Source organism: Phacochoerus africanus, chromosome 3, assembly GCF_016906955.1.
Source record: "Phacochoerus africanus isolate WHEZ1 chromosome 3, ROS_Pafr_v1, whole genome shotgun sequence".
Lineage (NCBI taxonomy): Eukaryota > Metazoa > Chordata > Mammalia > Artiodactyla > Suidae > Phacochoerus > Phacochoerus africanus.
Window position 1 is genome coordinate 65,267,480 of NC_062546.1, and position 17,176 is coordinate 65,284,655.

The following is a 17,176-nucleotide window of genomic DNA, read 5'->3' on the forward strand; positions in this document are numbered from 1 at the left end:
TATCATATTAAGTGAAGTCAGAAGGAGAAAGACAGATATCACATAGTATCATTTTATCTGTGGAATGTAAAATGTGACACAAATGAACTTATTACAAAACAGAGCCAGACATAAAGAACAGACTTGTGGATGCCAAAAGGAAGAGGGAGTTGGGAGAGGGATGAATTGGGAGTTTGGGATTAGCAGATGCCAACTACTATATACAGAATAGAAAAAAAAACAGGATCCTACTGTATAGCACAGGGAACTATATTGAACATTCTGTAATAAACTGTAATAGAAAAGAATAAGAATATACATATATATATTTATAAAACTGAATCACTCTGCTGTATACCAGAAACTAATGCAACATTGTAACTATACCTAGATAAAAAATAAAGAAATATAAAAGGAGTTATCAGAGCTACCCTTTTTTATTTAACTGTAAAATAATTCAGAAACCAAAGATAAGGAGTTCCCGCCATGGCTCAGTGGTTAATGAATCAGACTAGGAACCATGAGGTTGTAGGTTTGATCCCTGGCTGTGCTCAGTGGGTTATGGATCCGGTGCTGCCGTGAGCTGTGGTGTAGGTTGCAGATGCGGCTCGGATCCCATGTTGCTGTGACTGTGGCATAGGCCAGCAGCTGTAGCTCCAATTAGACCCCTAGCCTGGGAACCTCCATATGCTGTGGGAGTGGCCCCAGAAAAGGCAAAAAGATAAAAAATAAAACAAAACAAAAAACTTCGTTAAAAAAGAAACCAAGGATGGGAGTAAGTGCAAAAGAAGATTTAAGCAAGGATATCAAAATCTGAAGGAAACTGTACTCATTTTTAACAATAATGAAAAGCTACAATGAGATTAAATGATTGGTTATCACTACATAGCCTAGAAAAAGGGCATACAAAAAATTAGAATTGATCCAACTTTATAACTAATTAGCATAGCCCATGATTTCTATTTTGGTAATGTTGACTCTACTCTCAATTATATTCTAAGTCTTATGAAATGCCTTTTTAAAAAATCTTTCATAACACCTCTAGAGTAAGACTAGATAGTTGAGTATTTGCTGATTACAAAGGTTTTAGACGGAGTTCCTGTCGTGGCGCAGTGGTTAACGAATCCGACTAGGAACCACGAGGTTGCGGGTTCGGTCCCTGCCCTTGCTCAGTGGGTTAAGGATCCGGCGTTGCCGTGAGCTGTGGTGTAGGTTGCAGACGCGGCTCGGATCCCGCGTTGCTGTGGCTCTGGCGTAGGCCGGTGGCTACAGCTCCGATTCAACCCCTAGCCTGGGAACCTCCATATGCCAAGGGAGCGGCCCAAGAAATAGCAACAACAACAACAAAAGACAAAAAAAAAAAAGTTTTAGAGGCTCTATTTCAGAGAATTGGAATATATCCTTTGGGAGAAATGAACTCAAGTTCTGAGTCAGGAGAAAAAAATGTTTCATAAAATGTCTGATAATATAGCAAAAGCAGAACTGAAGGATTCAATTCATAAGAATTTAAGAACACATTATTTTAAAAAACACACACACACATAAAATACTATAGTCAACATTGTAATGTTACCTGTTCAAAATTAGCAGGAAGGTGAGGTCCTAGTCTCATCAATAGATACCACCAGACTTCTAGTTTTGTCAGTGCTAGAGCTTCTGTTCTCACATGGATAGAACTCAAAGGTTGCATTAACAACTTCAGTCTTTTTGCACTACATAGTATTTCTTAAAAGAAAATAAAAACCCAGGCAGAAACACGTAAGAGCTAAGAGTGAACTTTAAGAATGATAATACGCAAAATCCCCTTACCATAACAAGAGGTATATACATACATTTTTTTTTAATTAAAAACAATTTTTAGAAGTTCCCGTCGTGGCTCAGTGGAAACAAATCTGACTAATATCCCTGAGGATGCAGGTTCGATCCCTGGCCTCGATCAGGGAACCCAGTGTTATCATGAGCTGTGGTGTAGGCTGGCTGCTGTAGCTCCAATTCAACCCCTAGCCTGGGAACTTCCATACGCCATGAGTGTGGCCTTCAAAAGCATATTTAAAATTTTTTTTTTCTCTAAATCACAAGCTGTTCTGTTCTACATACTTATTAATAAGACTTATTTTTCAAAGTAATAATTAACATTTATTAGATATCACATGCCAGGGCTGATTTTTTCCACCATTCAATATTTTTGGTTGTTACAACTGCAAGACAGGAGTATGGAAACTGTTACCGGAATCTAGTGGGCTGCATCTAGGGATGCTGCTAAACTCCCTCCAACACATTACAATTCTCCACAATTGTAAACTGTCCATGTAATACACTAAAATGTTGAGAAACTCTTACCACACTGCTTTAGTATTCTCATTATCTCCATTTTACAGATTAAAAAAAATAAGAGGAGGAGTTCCCGTCGTGATGCAGTGGTTAACGAATCCAACTAGGAACAATGAGGTTGCAGGTTCGATCCCTGTCCTTGCTCAGTGGGTTAAGGATCCGGCATTGCTGTGAGCTGTGGTGTAGGTCGCAGACTCGGCTCGGATCTGGTATTGCTGTGGCTGTGGTATAGGCTGGCAGCTGTAGCTCTGATTTAACCCCTAGCCTGGGAACCTCCATATGCCACGGGTGCAGCCCTTAAAAAAAAAAAAAAAAGAGGAATAGCTTTACCTTAGAAAAACTTGTCTGGAGTTCCCGTCATGGCTCAGCAGAAACAAATCTGACTAGTTCTGTGAGGATGCAGATTCAATCCCTGGCCTTGCTCAGTGGGTTAAGGATCCAGCATTGCCATGAGCTGTGGTGCATGTCGCAGACATGGCTCAGATCTGGTGTTGCTGTGGCCATGGCTTAAGCCAGCAGCTACAGCTCCAATTGGACCTCTGGCCTGGGAACCTCCATGTGCTGCAAGTTTGGCCCTAAAAAGACAAAAAAATAAAAAGTCATTTTAAAAATTTACTAGTAATTTATCAAACATTTTAATTGTTGGTGCTATTAATTAGATTTTGGAAATGTAATTATTCATTTGGATTTAGGTCTGCTCTACATAAATAATCATCAGATTGCTAAAATTCCACATAAACATTAACTATACCTCTTTAAACAAAATACTTATGCCAGTGTTTACAATGTGTGTGTGACTGAGAATGAGTGTTTCTTACAACTACTCTGCCATTCAGCTTTCAATTAGCATTTCTAAAAGAACATAAAGTCAGAATATCGTGAAAACAAATTTTCTAATTCTTTTTGAACTATATTCTATCCATGAGAGGAAAAAAATTCCTATTAACTGCTGTGCAACAATCCATTCTTTTAGTTACAAGAACTGCTTTCATTCAGAACAGTGGTAGGGACCCAATTTTTGACTATTTTAACTAGTCTCCCATTTAGCCAATTCTCTCAATGTGATTTAAGTGAAAGTGTACATGGAATTTCAGAAATGCTCTTTATAGATAGCTGACTCAGCTTGAAGAAGTTCACTTTTGCCCCTTCTGTCTTCCTTTTTTCCTACAGTCTACAACTAAGGCATACTGAACGTTAACAGAAAGACAGGGATCCTGATTCCTTAATGACTGCCTAGATCCGTAATACCAGTCATAGATTCTCTAGGTCTTCGTTTATTTCTAATGAGATAGCATTTTATTTATCTTAGATCATTCATCTTTTATGCTTTAACACTCAACTACACATAATTCCAACAGATTTAATACTGAACAGTATCTTACACCACCAGTTCATAAACAATAACCCAAAAGGGGGACATTTTCCATTAAAATTTGTGCCCGTCAATGGACTTTTACCAATATTTTCAACAAAAGTAGTTAATGCAATTACTGTACAAAACACATTTTAAAAAGAGAAGAAAAGGGATTATTAATGGTCTCTGGGAGTTCCCGCCATAGCAGAGCAGAAATGAATCTGACTAGGAACCACAAGGTTGCAGGTTCAACCTCTTACCTTGCTCAATGGGATAAGGATCAGGCTTTGCTGTGAGTTGTGGTGTAGGTTGCAGATGCGGCTCAGATCCCGCGTGGCTGTGGTGTAGGCTGGCAGCTATAGCTCCAACGGACCCCTAGCTTGGGAACCGCCATTTGCCATATGCCTCGGGTGTGGCCCCCAAAAAGCAAAAAAAAAGTCTCCGGCAAGGGAAAACAGGATGAAACTAACACTATTCATAGCAGATCTTGTAAAGAGTATCAATTATACCTAAGATTAACTACCCAGTTATGTAGGTATTCATTCTGACCCACTTTTGGGTGAAATACTCTTTCTCATATACACATTAAACACTTCCAGTGGACAATATAAAAGGGTAAGGTAAACCAAAATGAATCACTTCTATCTTTTAAATCTTTTATCTTTTTAGGGCTGCACTTGTGGCATATTGAGGTTGCCAGGCTAGGGGGTCGAAATGGAGCCACAGTAACAGCCACGGCCGCATGGGATCTAAGCTACGTCTGTGACCCACACCACAGCTCATGGCAATGCCAGATCCTTAACCCACTGAGCAAGGCCATGGATCAAACCTGCATCCTCATGGATACTAGTCAGATTCTTCTCCACTATGCCATGACGGGAACTCCTGAATCACCTCCACATGTTATTAACCCATATTAACCCACTATGAGGTGCTGTTCTAAAAATGCTGAAGAAAAGAAGTTTCTCAGTCATAGTACTTTTATTCCATAGCAATCACAATTGTTTGCTATCATCTACTGGCTGTGTGACCTTTCATAAACTAGTTAATCTCTAAAATAGTGATAATACTTACATCTGGGGTCTACTGTGATGATTAAATCACAAGTATCTAAAATGCTCAACTGTGTTGGAACGTACTAAGAAAGCCACAGATGGTATTTGTTGCTTTGTTCCATTTCTGAAATAGCCGCATGAAAAAAATTTTATATCTGATTTTCAATAACGTCTACCCTTTGAATTCTATTTTTAGTTACAAATTTATTCCCTTAAAATAATATTCATAGATATATAAGTACAACTAAATGACTCTGCTGTACACCTGAACTAACACACTTGTGAACTAACACAAGTCAACTACAATAAAAAACTAAAAATTTTAATAGGAAAAAATAATATCCAATACAAAGTAAAAAAATCAGAAAAGCTTTTTTTCATCATACTTAAGTAAAAGTCATTAAAAATTGAAATTTTAAAATGTTACTAACCTGGATTTAGAGCAAAATTATCTATTAAACTCTTCCAAGCAATAAAAGCTATTTTTTTAATCATGGGTGCTCCACTACGAAATCCCAGTTCTTCTAGCTGTAACAGAGAATTTATGAAACTCCCACTTCGATGCAAGGTCTAAAAAGGAAAAAGCAATAAGTTATTTATCTGCCTGAAAGACTATACTGGCCCTAACAGTGATTATCTAATTCATTCAGTGTTAACTATGTAAAAATCCAAGGAATTTAAATTTTTTAAAGTACTGAATTCTGTATGTATATTCAAAATTCAAGATCACCAAAGTTCCATGAAGTAGATAATACACAATATTCCAAAAACATTAAAGAATATTTGGAATGTTAGATAAACCCCAAATTTCACTAAATATTTTACAAAGTATTCATATAAGAAAATTTGACTATTACAGAAAAAATAAGAGGCATTCCTCTGTGGCACAGCAGAAATGTATCTGACTAGTTTCCATGAGGATCCTTGGCCTCGCTCCATAGGTTGAGGATCTGGCATTGCCATGAGCTGTGGCGCAAGTCACAGACACTACTCAGATCCCACATTGCTGTGGCTGTAGTGTCACAGGAGCTGTAGCTCTGATTCGACTCCTAGCCTGGGAACTTCCATATGCCATGGGTGTGGCCCTAAAAAGCAAACAAACAGAACAAAAAAATAAGAAATTAACCCTGAAACTACTCATCTTTTCAGATGTACTGAAAAAGGCAGGGAAAATAATTAAGTGAAAAACGACAAGTAAACAATGCTTCCCGAGAAAAGAAACACAAAAAGAGCAGTAACAATCATAAGTAGCTCTAGTCCATATGTAATCTGAAAAGAACAGAAATATGGAGTTCCCATCATGGCCCTGAGCTGTGGTGTAGGTCACAGGCGCGGCTCAGATCCTGAGTTGCCGTGGCTGTGGCGTTGGCCGGCAGCTGCAGCTCCAATTAGACCCCTAGCCTGGGGATGTCCATTGCTGCAGGTACAGCCCTGAAAAGACCAAAAAAACAAAAAAAACCCAGAAATAAATAGTGAAAAAAAATTGCTTTGAAATCCACAAAAATCCACAAGAAAGCTACTAGAACTAATAAAATAATTTCAGCAATGTTGCAAAATACAAAACCAACACAGAAAAGTCAGTGTTTCTACATAACAGCAACCAACATCTAAAAAGGAAATCAGGAAAGCAATTCCATCTACAATAGCACCTTAAAAAAATTAAACACTTAGAAATTTAATCAGAGGTTAAAAGATTTTTAAACTAAAAGATACAAAATACTGTTGACTACAATGGAAAAAACCTAAATAAATGGAAAACCATCCTGTGTTCACAAATACAAGATTTAACATCATTAAAATGTCGATACTACCCAAAGCAATCTACAGATTCAACAATCTGTATTGTGTTGAATTTTTATTTTTCACGGAAAAACAAAAGCTGATCCTCAAATTCATTATGTAATTATAAAGAATGCCAAATAGCCAAAAACAATTTAAAAAAAAAGTTCAAAGACTCATCTCCTTGACTTCCAAACTATTACAAAACGATACTAATGAAAGCATGTGATAAAGACATAAGGACAAACACACAGAATAAAGATCCTAAAAATAGACTCACATACACTGTCAGTGGATTTTCAACAAGAGTGCTAAGACCATTCAACATCAAGTCTTTTTAACAAATGGTGCTTGGCAAAGTGAGTATCCACACGCAAAAGAATGAAGCTAGATCCTTGCCTTCCACCATATACAAAAATTAACTCAAAATGGATCAAAGATCAAAACTTCTGAATAAGTGAATATAGAAATAAAGTATAAAAGAGGTTACCAGGGGCTGCACAGAGTGGGGAAAAGGGAGTCACTGCTATTTAACATTTATAGTTTTTGTTGGGGATGGTGAAAAAGTTCTGGGTATAGATAGTGATGATTACACAACCGTTAATATTATTAATGCCACTGAACTCTATCAGAAGTCTGTTATACTATGTCTATTTACAATTCTCCCCCTTTCCCCAAAAAAAGCTGGCTTAAAGGCAGAACATACAGTCAATTCTCATTATTTGCCATAGTTATGTTCTACAGAGTTGCCTCAACACTGAATTAGCAAATTATAAGCAATGGCTTCTAAGGAAAATGCAGGGTTAGGTGCCTATAAGCCTCTGATCACATTTCATCAACCATTTGACATACTACCTTGTTTTATGTTTACTTTTCTTTAAAGACATCTTATTTAATATACTGCTGACTCAGTTAATACTAAACTGCCACCTACATAAAGTTTACCTAACACATGTATTTTCCCCCTACAACACATCACACCCTTTCCCTGCTTAGGAACCACAGAGAGCACTGTAACACTACATTTGAGGGCCATTTAAATCTGAAATCATAGAGTTCCTGGTGTGCCAAAGCGGGAATGACTCTGACTAGGAACCATGAGGTTGCCAGTTTGATCCCTGGCCTCAATCAGTGGGTTAAGGATCTGGCGTTGCCGTGAGCTGTGGCGTAGACTGCAGGCACAGTTCCGATTATACCCCTAGCCTGGGACCCTCCATATGCTGCGGGTATAACCCTAAAAAGCAAAAAAAAAAATCTGAAATCACCAAGAAAAAGCACAAACATGAAAAATGTGACACTAAATAGATCATGAAATGGACATCTGCTTTTGTTTTTGCTTTTTAGGGCTGCACTCACAGCATATGAATGTTCCCAGGCTAGGGATCGAATCTGAGCTACAGCTGCCAGCCACAGCTGCCAGCCACAGCAGATCCGAGCTGCATCTGCAACCTGCACCCTAGGTTATGGCAACGCCAGATCCTTAGCCCACTGAGTGAGGCCAGGGATCGAACCCACAACCTCACGGTTCCTAGTCAGATTCATTTCTACTGCCACAATGGGAACTCCTGCTTTTGTTTTTTTTTTGTTTGTTTGTTTTATGGCTGCACCACATTTGAAAGTTCCGAGGCCGGGGATGAACCCGAGCCACAACTGTAACAACACTGGATCCTTCAATACCGGGCCAGGGACTGAACCCACACCTCGGCAGCAATCCAAGCCACTGGCAGTTGGATTGTTAACCCACTGTACCACAGTGGGAATTCCAAAAAGGACATTAAGAGCTGAAGCAAAAACACAAAACATAATCTCGCTCAACCTCAGCCAGAAACATGCACGCTGGAAGACAATTTTTTTTTGCCAATCTACATGTCCAGAATTGACTGAAAAAGCAGCACAAATACTGATATTGAGTTTACAAATAAATTTTAGTAAGCAGGCCAATTTTTATAAACGACACATATGAATAATGAGGACCAACTGTACTACATAAAGTTAAGAAATTAAAGGGTCTAGTATGTAAAAGCTGTTCATTAATTGTGAACTTACCTTCCCAAGAAGCTTGACAAACAAAGGCCATAATTTTAACACATACGTCTCATTTTTACTCATAAATAGCTTCTGGAGTTCTGAAAGTAATTTCTGAAAACAAAAGCAAAAATATGTACCAAAAAAAGACTCTTGGAAAGGAAAAAAAATTCACTACTGTCTCAGCCAAGTAACTTTTCCTAATATTTTACCAGGAAAACTTTCACACATATACCAAAGCATATAGAGCTTTACAGTAAATAAATGTCCAAGTACAGATACCACTAAAATTTTATTATGCTTGTTTTATATCTGGCCAGTCTTCCATCTATCAATAGATTATTTTTTTTCTACCAATTTACTTTTCCCTAAGAACTACAGCATGCATATCAAGAGAGCTCAAATCATAACGTCCTCTATTCTCCCTTTACTAACTTTAAAAATACATTAATAGCTTCATGGGCAACACATCCGAGAAAATTTAAGGTCAAATTTATTTAAGAATTTTACACAGTGGACCCTTGAACAATGTGGCATTTAACTGTGCAGTCCACTTATAGGCAGATTATTTTTCAACAGTAAATACTACAGTACTACACAGTCTGACTGGTTGAATCCAAGAATGCAGAGTAACTGCAGATGCAGAGGACAGACTATAAATTACCTGTGGACTAAATCCAAGTTGTTCAAGGGTTCACTGTATACATGCTCTTAAACACATAATAAAAAAACTTAAGACACTGGAGTTACTTTTAAAACTCCAAACATTACCACTAGGCATTCTGAATTTAAAAAAATAAACAAAACCCCAGGTTTTAGAATCTGGAAGGCTCCCTCACTGCCAGATACTATATTATCTCCCAACTCCTCTTCCCTCTAGACTGCAACCCCCTTAGAGTCTATTTTCAACATAAGCACAGTGATCCCTTTAAAGACCAAGTTAACACACACATCACTTGTAGACACAAAACCTTCAAATATGGTTTTTAATATAACCCACAGTGAAAACTAAATGTCTTACATGGCTCCCGAAGTCCTATGTGATCTGGCCCCGTTTCTGACATCATCTCCTGCTCTGATTCTCATTCGCTCTATCATACTCCCCAGTGTTCACGAACACAACCTAGTACACACTCATCATAGCAAGGCCTTTTGCTTTTATGGTTCCTCCTGCCTAGAACACGCTTACTCTGTATCATGAAACAGCTACCTCCTGTACAGCCTTCAAATCACTGTACAAATAACCTATTCTTTCCTTCCCTGACCATCTCAGGTACTTCTTCTCAGACGGCACTTTCCATCTAGTTCCGTTTTCCATTATTCTTTTTATTAAACATATTATATACTTTATTATCCCTCCCACTAGAAAATAAGCCCTACAACAATTTGTTTTTGTTCGCTGCTATACACACAGCGCCTGAAATAATGCCTGTATATACAGGTGCTCAATAAATGTCATAAACTTGAAAAACCTAAAACCTGGGGGAAATAGTAACTTTAGGAAACAGCACACACTAGATGCACATTTGTGTGCATTACATTTATAGCTCTAGGGATGATGCTATAACACCCCAGATAGCAATGAATCAGTTAATGCTCTCCTTTTTCCAAAAATGCAATTTCTTTCAATCACCATTCTTTGGGGATAAGGTAAAATGCCCCAGATTGTAATAACACTAAATAGATAGCTCTCTTCCTTACTGTGTGTAGGAGCAGTATGACTACACTAACTTAATTCTTTGGGTTTTTTTGTTTTGTTTTTCTTTTTCAGCAGCACCCACAGCTTATGGAAGTTCCTGGGCCAGGGACTGAAGCTATGCCATCACAGAGACAATGCCAGATCCTTAACCCGCTACACCAGAGCAGAAGCTCTAGCAATTCTGTTTTAAAGAGGGACTTCTTAGATCACAGTGCAATTACACAAACATGAGCCCTAAACTTGGTGTAAAACCTTACAATGCAGTACCCCCAAAATCCTTAAAGTATTACTTACAGTAGTCATGAGCTGCTCTGTGATAGATGCTATTTCTTGCTGTTTCTGAAGCAACAATGGCATCCCCATCTCTAGAGCAGTAGCTCCCCGTAAATGTACCTTTTGAGCCGAATGAACCACTAAAGGTATGACCACTTTTGCCCACCTAATTGACTCTTCCCCCATTTGAATTGGGGCTTGTTCAATTAGCCTATAATAGAGAAATCAATGACTAAATTAGTTTGACCTCACCTTTCACGCTTAAACGACAGAGTATGGTCCATTTGTTTTAGAACAACACATATGCACATACACACAGAGAGACATAAAAATAAATCTAATTTTTAACTAATTTGTAGATTTCTATTTCATAAATTCTGACAAGAGAATATATCACCTTGCCTTCAGATTAGAAGTTTTAAAATACTAATCATTTTTACACAACTAAGTTTTTGATAACCTATATGGGAAAATAATCTGAAAAAGAATGGATCTGTGTATGTATAATTGAACACTCTGTTGTACAGCAGAAATTAACACAGCACTGTAAATCAATTGTACTTCAATATTTTTAAAAATGAAAAGAATTCAATATTCTTACAGAAGATAGCTAGAGAATCATGATATTCTGTGAACATAAGAGTATCAGAACACTAATTAGTTAAATAATATAGTTCAACAACTAAAGAAAAAACTTTCAAAGAATGAAAAACAAGGCAAGACAAAGCCTATCAATAAGGTTCTGCTGTTGGCATAACCATTAGGAAAAGCAGGAATGGACAGGAAGAAGAGAGGGTATTTTCCTGTTCCTCCATCTGTTGTTGGGTATTATTAATGCTTTACTAAATACCCCCTTATAGCCCACTCAGTCTATATTATTTTTTAAACTCTTCCAAAAGCGTTAACAGGGATAATTTTTTAAAGCACAGGTGTGTGAGCAGCAACAGCATAACCAAGACTTTATTTTTTAGACTGTCTCAATAAAAAGTAAAGAAGCCTAGTAACTTCTTCCTGTTACTTTTTGAGACTTATGGTCTATTAAGACATTCCTGTCTTTATTTTTTAACATCTAACTCAAAATCCCCAAAGTCTACTCCTTAAAACTTCTAAATTTACTGAAACTACTCTTTCAATTTGCATAGCATCCAAACTCATACCTTATGATGACATTTAATGCTTCATAATCAACAACAGCAGAATGCATCTCTCCTCTATTATATACTATTTCTAATGAATCAATTATACTGGACACCTGAAAGATAGAACCAAGTAAATACAAATCAAAGAAGCCTGATTTTTTGTTTGTTTGTTTTTCTGCTTTTTAGGGCCACACCTGCAGCATGTGGAAGTTTCCAGGTTAGGGGTCGAATCAGAGCTGCGGCTGCTGGCCTACGCCACAGGCACAACCATGCTGGATCCAAGCCGAGTCTGTGACCTACACCACAGCTCATGGCAACACCAGATCCCCGACCCACTGAGAGGCCAGAGATCAAACCTGCATCCTCATAGATACTAGTCAGATTCACTTCCACTGGGCCACAATGGGAACACCTAAGCCTGAATTTTTTAAGTAACAGGTGGTTAAGAAGACATACACAAAAACTATACTCACTACTTTGCCAAGAACTTCAGGGGGAAACGTCTGCTTGGATATCACCCAAAGTGCCCTAGTACGAACATTTTTATCTGAACTCTTAATAGTATCATTCAGTTTTGAAAGCAGTTCTTGAATAATTGTCTCTGAAAAATAAGCAGTTTTAATTATACGGAATCATTTGCATCCTTTAAAATCTCAAACATTAAAAAAAAATATTGCTGTTCTCGTCACCATCAAAAGAGATAGTAGACTCCAAATCAGCAATCTTTTGCAAATAAAATAATTCTATATGGTCACATTACTAAGTCTTAACATATAACTCAATTTTTGGCAAGATGTTATGAATCCTATCTCTGTTCCAAAATGAACAACTTTAGACTGCTAACATTTTGCTATATAAAAGAGCAGAAAACTTTTCCCTCAGAAAAAAAGATGGTAATAACTTTCTGGTATCTTTATTCCCTATCCCTAATTTCTCCTCTCTAAAAATCACTTCCCAGGTTTCCTTCACCATGACAAGCTACAAGAATTAATATTACAGTTCTCCCCAATAGCCGTGGGTGATTGGTTCCAGGACTCCCCACCCCTAAATGTAAAAATTCAAGAGATGCTTAAGTCCCTTACATAAAACAGCATAATACTCAGCCCTTCATATCCACAGGTTCTGTACCCAAGGATAGGATACAGAGCCAAGAGTGCTTGAAAACTCAGAAAAGCATCAGATCCTGTGCTTTCATTACCATTTTTAACCCCAAATTATCTCATTTACCACTCTGTAAAAGAACTTCTCAAATTAGCATGTTCCTTAATGCATGCTTGTATAAAATAAATGACCATTTAACTTTCAAAATTAATTCCACCTAATTATTAACTTCCAAATTAGATGTTTTCATAGAGAAGATTCAGTTTTCATAGCAATTATTATTTTTTTGTTTTAGGCCACACCTGCAGGATATGGAAATTCCTAGCCTAGGGGTCAAATTGAAGCTGCAGTTGCCAGCCTACACCACAGCCACAGCAATGTGGGATCCAAGCAGTGTCTGCAACCAACACCACAGCTCATGGCAGTGTCAGATCCTTAACCCAATGAGTGTGGCCAGGGATCCCTCACTTGCATCCTCATGGATACTAGTTGGGTTCATAACCCGCTGAGACACAACAGGAACTCCAGAGCAATTGTTTTTAAATAGACTTTTCTTTTAGAGTAAACTGTGTGTGTATGGGGCCGGGGCAGGGGGAGGGGGAGTTGGCCACACCCAAGGCATGTAGAAGTTTTTGGGCCAGGGATGGAACCTGTGCAGCATGTGCAGCCTGCGCCATAGCTATGACAACACCAGATTCTTAACCCACTGCACCACAGGGAACTTTCATAAACTCTAAAAATATTAAATCCTAATAAATTTACCTGATAATGCTGATGTAATTTTGGGATTATATAAGCAAAACCCCAAGGCCTGTAGAGCAGCACTACTGAGCTCTGAGTTTTGACTGGTTATGTGATTCTATAAAAACAAAATCATATTTGTTACAAACAAGTATGACTGTAAATCAATTTTTAGCCAGGAAAAGTTGCTTAAAAAACAAAATTACATTTTAATCCCAACAACAAACAAATCCTTGAGGGAAGATTAAAAAAGGAAAAGAGAAACTACATAGTGATCAGCTAAGAATATTTTTCTTAATGAGTATCTCCACACACCTGAAAGAAAAAAAAAAAGGCAACAAACGGAAGATGCTGAAGACACTAGACAGTAAATAAAGAGCAGGAGCAAAGCCCTTTCACAAAAAGTAAGCAAAAGATTGAAAGGCAAAAGCTGCCATATTAGGCTTAGAGTACAGTGAAAATTCTGAGAGAGGGAAGGGGTAGAACGTAACATTTACTGAGTAACTGAAGTGTTAGGAGGTTTAAACATTATCTCAGTCTAAAAAAAAAAAAAAAATTCTTTCTTCACAACTAGTAGAATTTGAATCCATGACCACCTGGTATTCAGAATCCCAAACCTGTCAAAGGGAGTCTTGCCATATGCCCTAACCCTACACTGACTTGTGACTATGCATCTTTCTTGGTACCATTTCCTATTCTAAAGTGATTTATCTTTAAATCCTCATATTCCTCCAAAACAGTTATCCAAGGAATTCCTGACTATTTGCTACTCTTGACCAGGAAAAATAGTAAATGTTAGTAATTAAACATAAGAACAGACACTTCCCTGGAGCACCCCTTTTATAATTAATGAAACCAAACATTTGAAATATCAAACCCTGAGACAGAAAAGGATGTTAAAGCAATCAGTTGAGACAACCACGAATAGATAAAGTCTTAAACACTTAAGACTATCTCCAAGATAGCAGTAGCATCTGTGCAATCAACTGTTATTAATCATCCACATGCTTCTAAATAATTATTCATCTGGCATTTTAGTTACAAACCCAATTTCCAACAATGCAACCTGACTCATGCAAATGAGTTCCTGATCCTATATGCTCTCAAACACCAAATACATGATGCATGTCTTCATCACATCAACTATACTGCTGAAATGTGGAACATGACAATGAAGAAAAATGGTAAGTAATACCATTAATACCGTTTATAATATTAATAAATCTTGAACTACTACACAATAAAGTTCTTTCTTACATGAACAAAAAGCACTGACTTTAACAAATACTGTAGGGTGGCTAAGGCATTACCCCCAATGCCTCAACATTTAGCCAGAAAACACACTAAAACGTGCAATAAACATCTTGATGGAATAATCCTGTCTAAAAGCATGAAGACAAGGTTGTAAAAATAAGAACTCAAAGGGACTGTGGAGATTTAGTTTAACCTCTGAATTCTAAAAACAAGGAACTTAAAAGTTAGGTGTAAAGGAAAGTCACAAAACCACCATATAAGCAAGTGAGGACAAGGGCAATGGTTCTTGGTTTGATATTAAACTATATGACTTCCCTATAAACAAGCAAACAAGATAACCATAATAAGGATTTTTTTAACCAAGCAACTGTGGCAAAAACTGAGGGTAAGATTTAAAAAAAAAAAGAATGTTACCCACACAGTAAATGAATGACAAAATTATAGAATCATTTATTTAGAAATGGATTGCTACAAACAGATCACTGAACTCTGATCACCACTTTTACATTAAGAATGCAAGTTTTGGATTCAAGTGCCTTGGCAACTTCAGGCAAGTTAAACCAATTTCTTCTGCAAAGTGGGGATTAAAGAGTAACCCCACTGGGACGTGGAGGATTGGAGGACTAAATAAGAGAAAACATGTAAGGTAATTAAGACAGCACTCAATACACTCAATTCTCAAACAGTACTATAATAATACTACTGTTAACTTTACGTTCAAAGTTGAGTTGGCAAAACATTTTCCCCATAAAGTAAAAAAGCTATTTAATAAACAACAAAGATACATACCTTTAAAACTTTGAAGAGCCGAGGAAGTTTTTTCTCAATTTCTATAATGATTTCTTTTCCCTCTTCTCCAGTCATACGACTTAAAAGCGGAAAGAACACAAGTTCATGCAATTGGAAGACATAAAAAAACTATAATCACTCCCTGAAATACCTGCATAATCTTTTTAAATGTTATATTAGAACTCTGGCAAATTAACTGACTCAGTGCTTAAGATAACTTAATATATAATGCAGTATACAACTGAAATAAATGCAAAGCCGCCCTCACAATAACTTGTGCATCCATAGACACATTTTGACAGTTTCACTATGTAAAAGCGAAATCTATCCCTAGTTAGAAATTTACTCAAATCTTCATCATTTTGTACCTGCTGTTAACCCTTTTCCAGTAATTTCCAAGTAACTCTAAGTAACTCAGAAAAATACGGTCTGCGGGGAAAAAATAAGCCGCGAAGCATTTGCGATTTAAATTAAACTCGGCTTATTGCTCTCTACTAAAAAGCCAATTCTGGGTTGCCCCACACTGTTCCAAGGCAGAGATGGCTTACACTGAAAAAACCTCTACTCCAGCATGCTTACTTCCAAGCAAACTTTCCCTAATCCTTTGCAAGCGAGACACACGTGCGGGCTTCCTCATTCCAAACACACGCCTCAAGGGCAGCAGCACCCGCAACAGTGAACGTCACTTAGCACATACCTTCCCCACAACTAGCCCGCGACCCGAGCGCCCGCACAGCTGCCAGACTTCTAGAATACACAAGCTCGCTTGGTGCGCCCCACCTGGAGTATCTTCTCCCCCAAGACCCACCAAGGCGCCCCACCCCCACCCCCAGCAGGCCTCACCTGGTCAGAGTCAGGTAAGCGTCGGTCTGCTCTCCTTGGGAGGCGGAAGGGTCTTCCAGAGTCTCCAACAGCGGCGCCAGGTGGCTCGGACCCGGGGCGGTCATGTCGGCCACCCTGCGGCCCGGACCGGAAGAGGGGAAGAGCCAGTGACCGATGGAAACAACCCCTCCGCGGCCCGGCAGGGATCCGGCCCCAGATCCGCGCCCGCCCCCGGCCTCAGAGCCCCACGGCGTCCACACCGCGAGCTCCTGGAGGCGGAGAAACCCACAGTCCTAATCTCCTCCTGCCCCGCCACACGCACCCAGGCCCACGCCGCGCCCCAGCCCAGGCCCGCTCCCGCCACCACTTTCCCGGGCAGCTTTCAACAGGGGGAGGAGACCGGCGGGGGGCGGGAGAAACCCGGGGAGCGAGGCGTCTCGCCGCGAGGGGGCGGAGGATGCGCCAGGCTGAAGGTTTCCAGCCGCCCAGCACTGTGATCCCAATATTCACCCCCACGTACAAAGATAGGCCTGCGTCTTCTCCGCCGTCGCCCCGTAGCACCTTGAGGCGGCCAGAGCTCGACTTTTCCGGCTCGGGCTGTTTACTCACGCGTGCGGCCAGCTCCCTCCTAAACCAAGATGGCGGCGGGGGCGGGGTCCGGAGCGCGCGCGAGTGGGGCAGGCCTAGCCGGAGAGGCTCGAGTCAATCCAACAGGCGGTGGCGCACCGGAGTCATCGATCACCTCTCTCCCTCTCCTGCTGTGTCCCCTCCCTGCCCCCCAGGTCACCTTGCAGGTGGTTGGGTTAAATTTAACCAGCGAGGGTCTTGAAATTCA

At 39.1% G+C, this 17,176-nt stretch overlaps 1 protein-coding gene across 7 annotated transcripts in view; it reads right to left on the reverse strand.

Annotated features, from left to right (window-relative positions):
• The window catches only part of RIF1 (replication timing regulatory factor 1), a 58,077-nt gene extending 41,104 nt beyond the window's left edge, over positions 1-16,973 (reverse strand). For 5 of the 7 annotated variants that reach the window (XR_007133940.1, XR_007133939.1, XM_047771949.1 and 2 more), the window contains exons 1-9: positions 16,363-16,971; positions 15,520-15,598; positions 13,498-13,594; positions 12,108-12,235; positions 11,653-11,747; positions 10,517-10,706; positions 8,545-8,637; positions 5,151-5,289; positions 1,553-1,704 (exon numbers count right to left, since the gene is read on the reverse strand). Coding sequence is in view for 5 of the 7 variants with exons in the window: in XM_047771949.1 (XP_047627905.1) it covers positions 1,553-1,704; positions 5,151-5,289; positions 8,545-8,637; positions 10,517-10,706; positions 11,653-11,747; positions 12,108-12,235; positions 13,498-13,594; positions 15,520-15,598; positions 16,363-16,466 (1,077 nt within the window). In the remaining 2 variants the exon portion in view is untranslated. Of the gene's footprint in view, positions 1-1,552; positions 1,705-5,150; positions 5,290-8,544; positions 8,638-10,516; positions 10,707-11,652; positions 11,748-12,107; positions 12,236-13,497; positions 13,595-15,519; positions 15,599-16,362 lie in introns of those variants that run through there. The other 2 variants (XM_047771948.1, XM_047771952.1) reach the window with 2 other exon arrangements.
• Between the last annotated feature and the right edge of the window lie 203 nt (positions 16,974-17,176).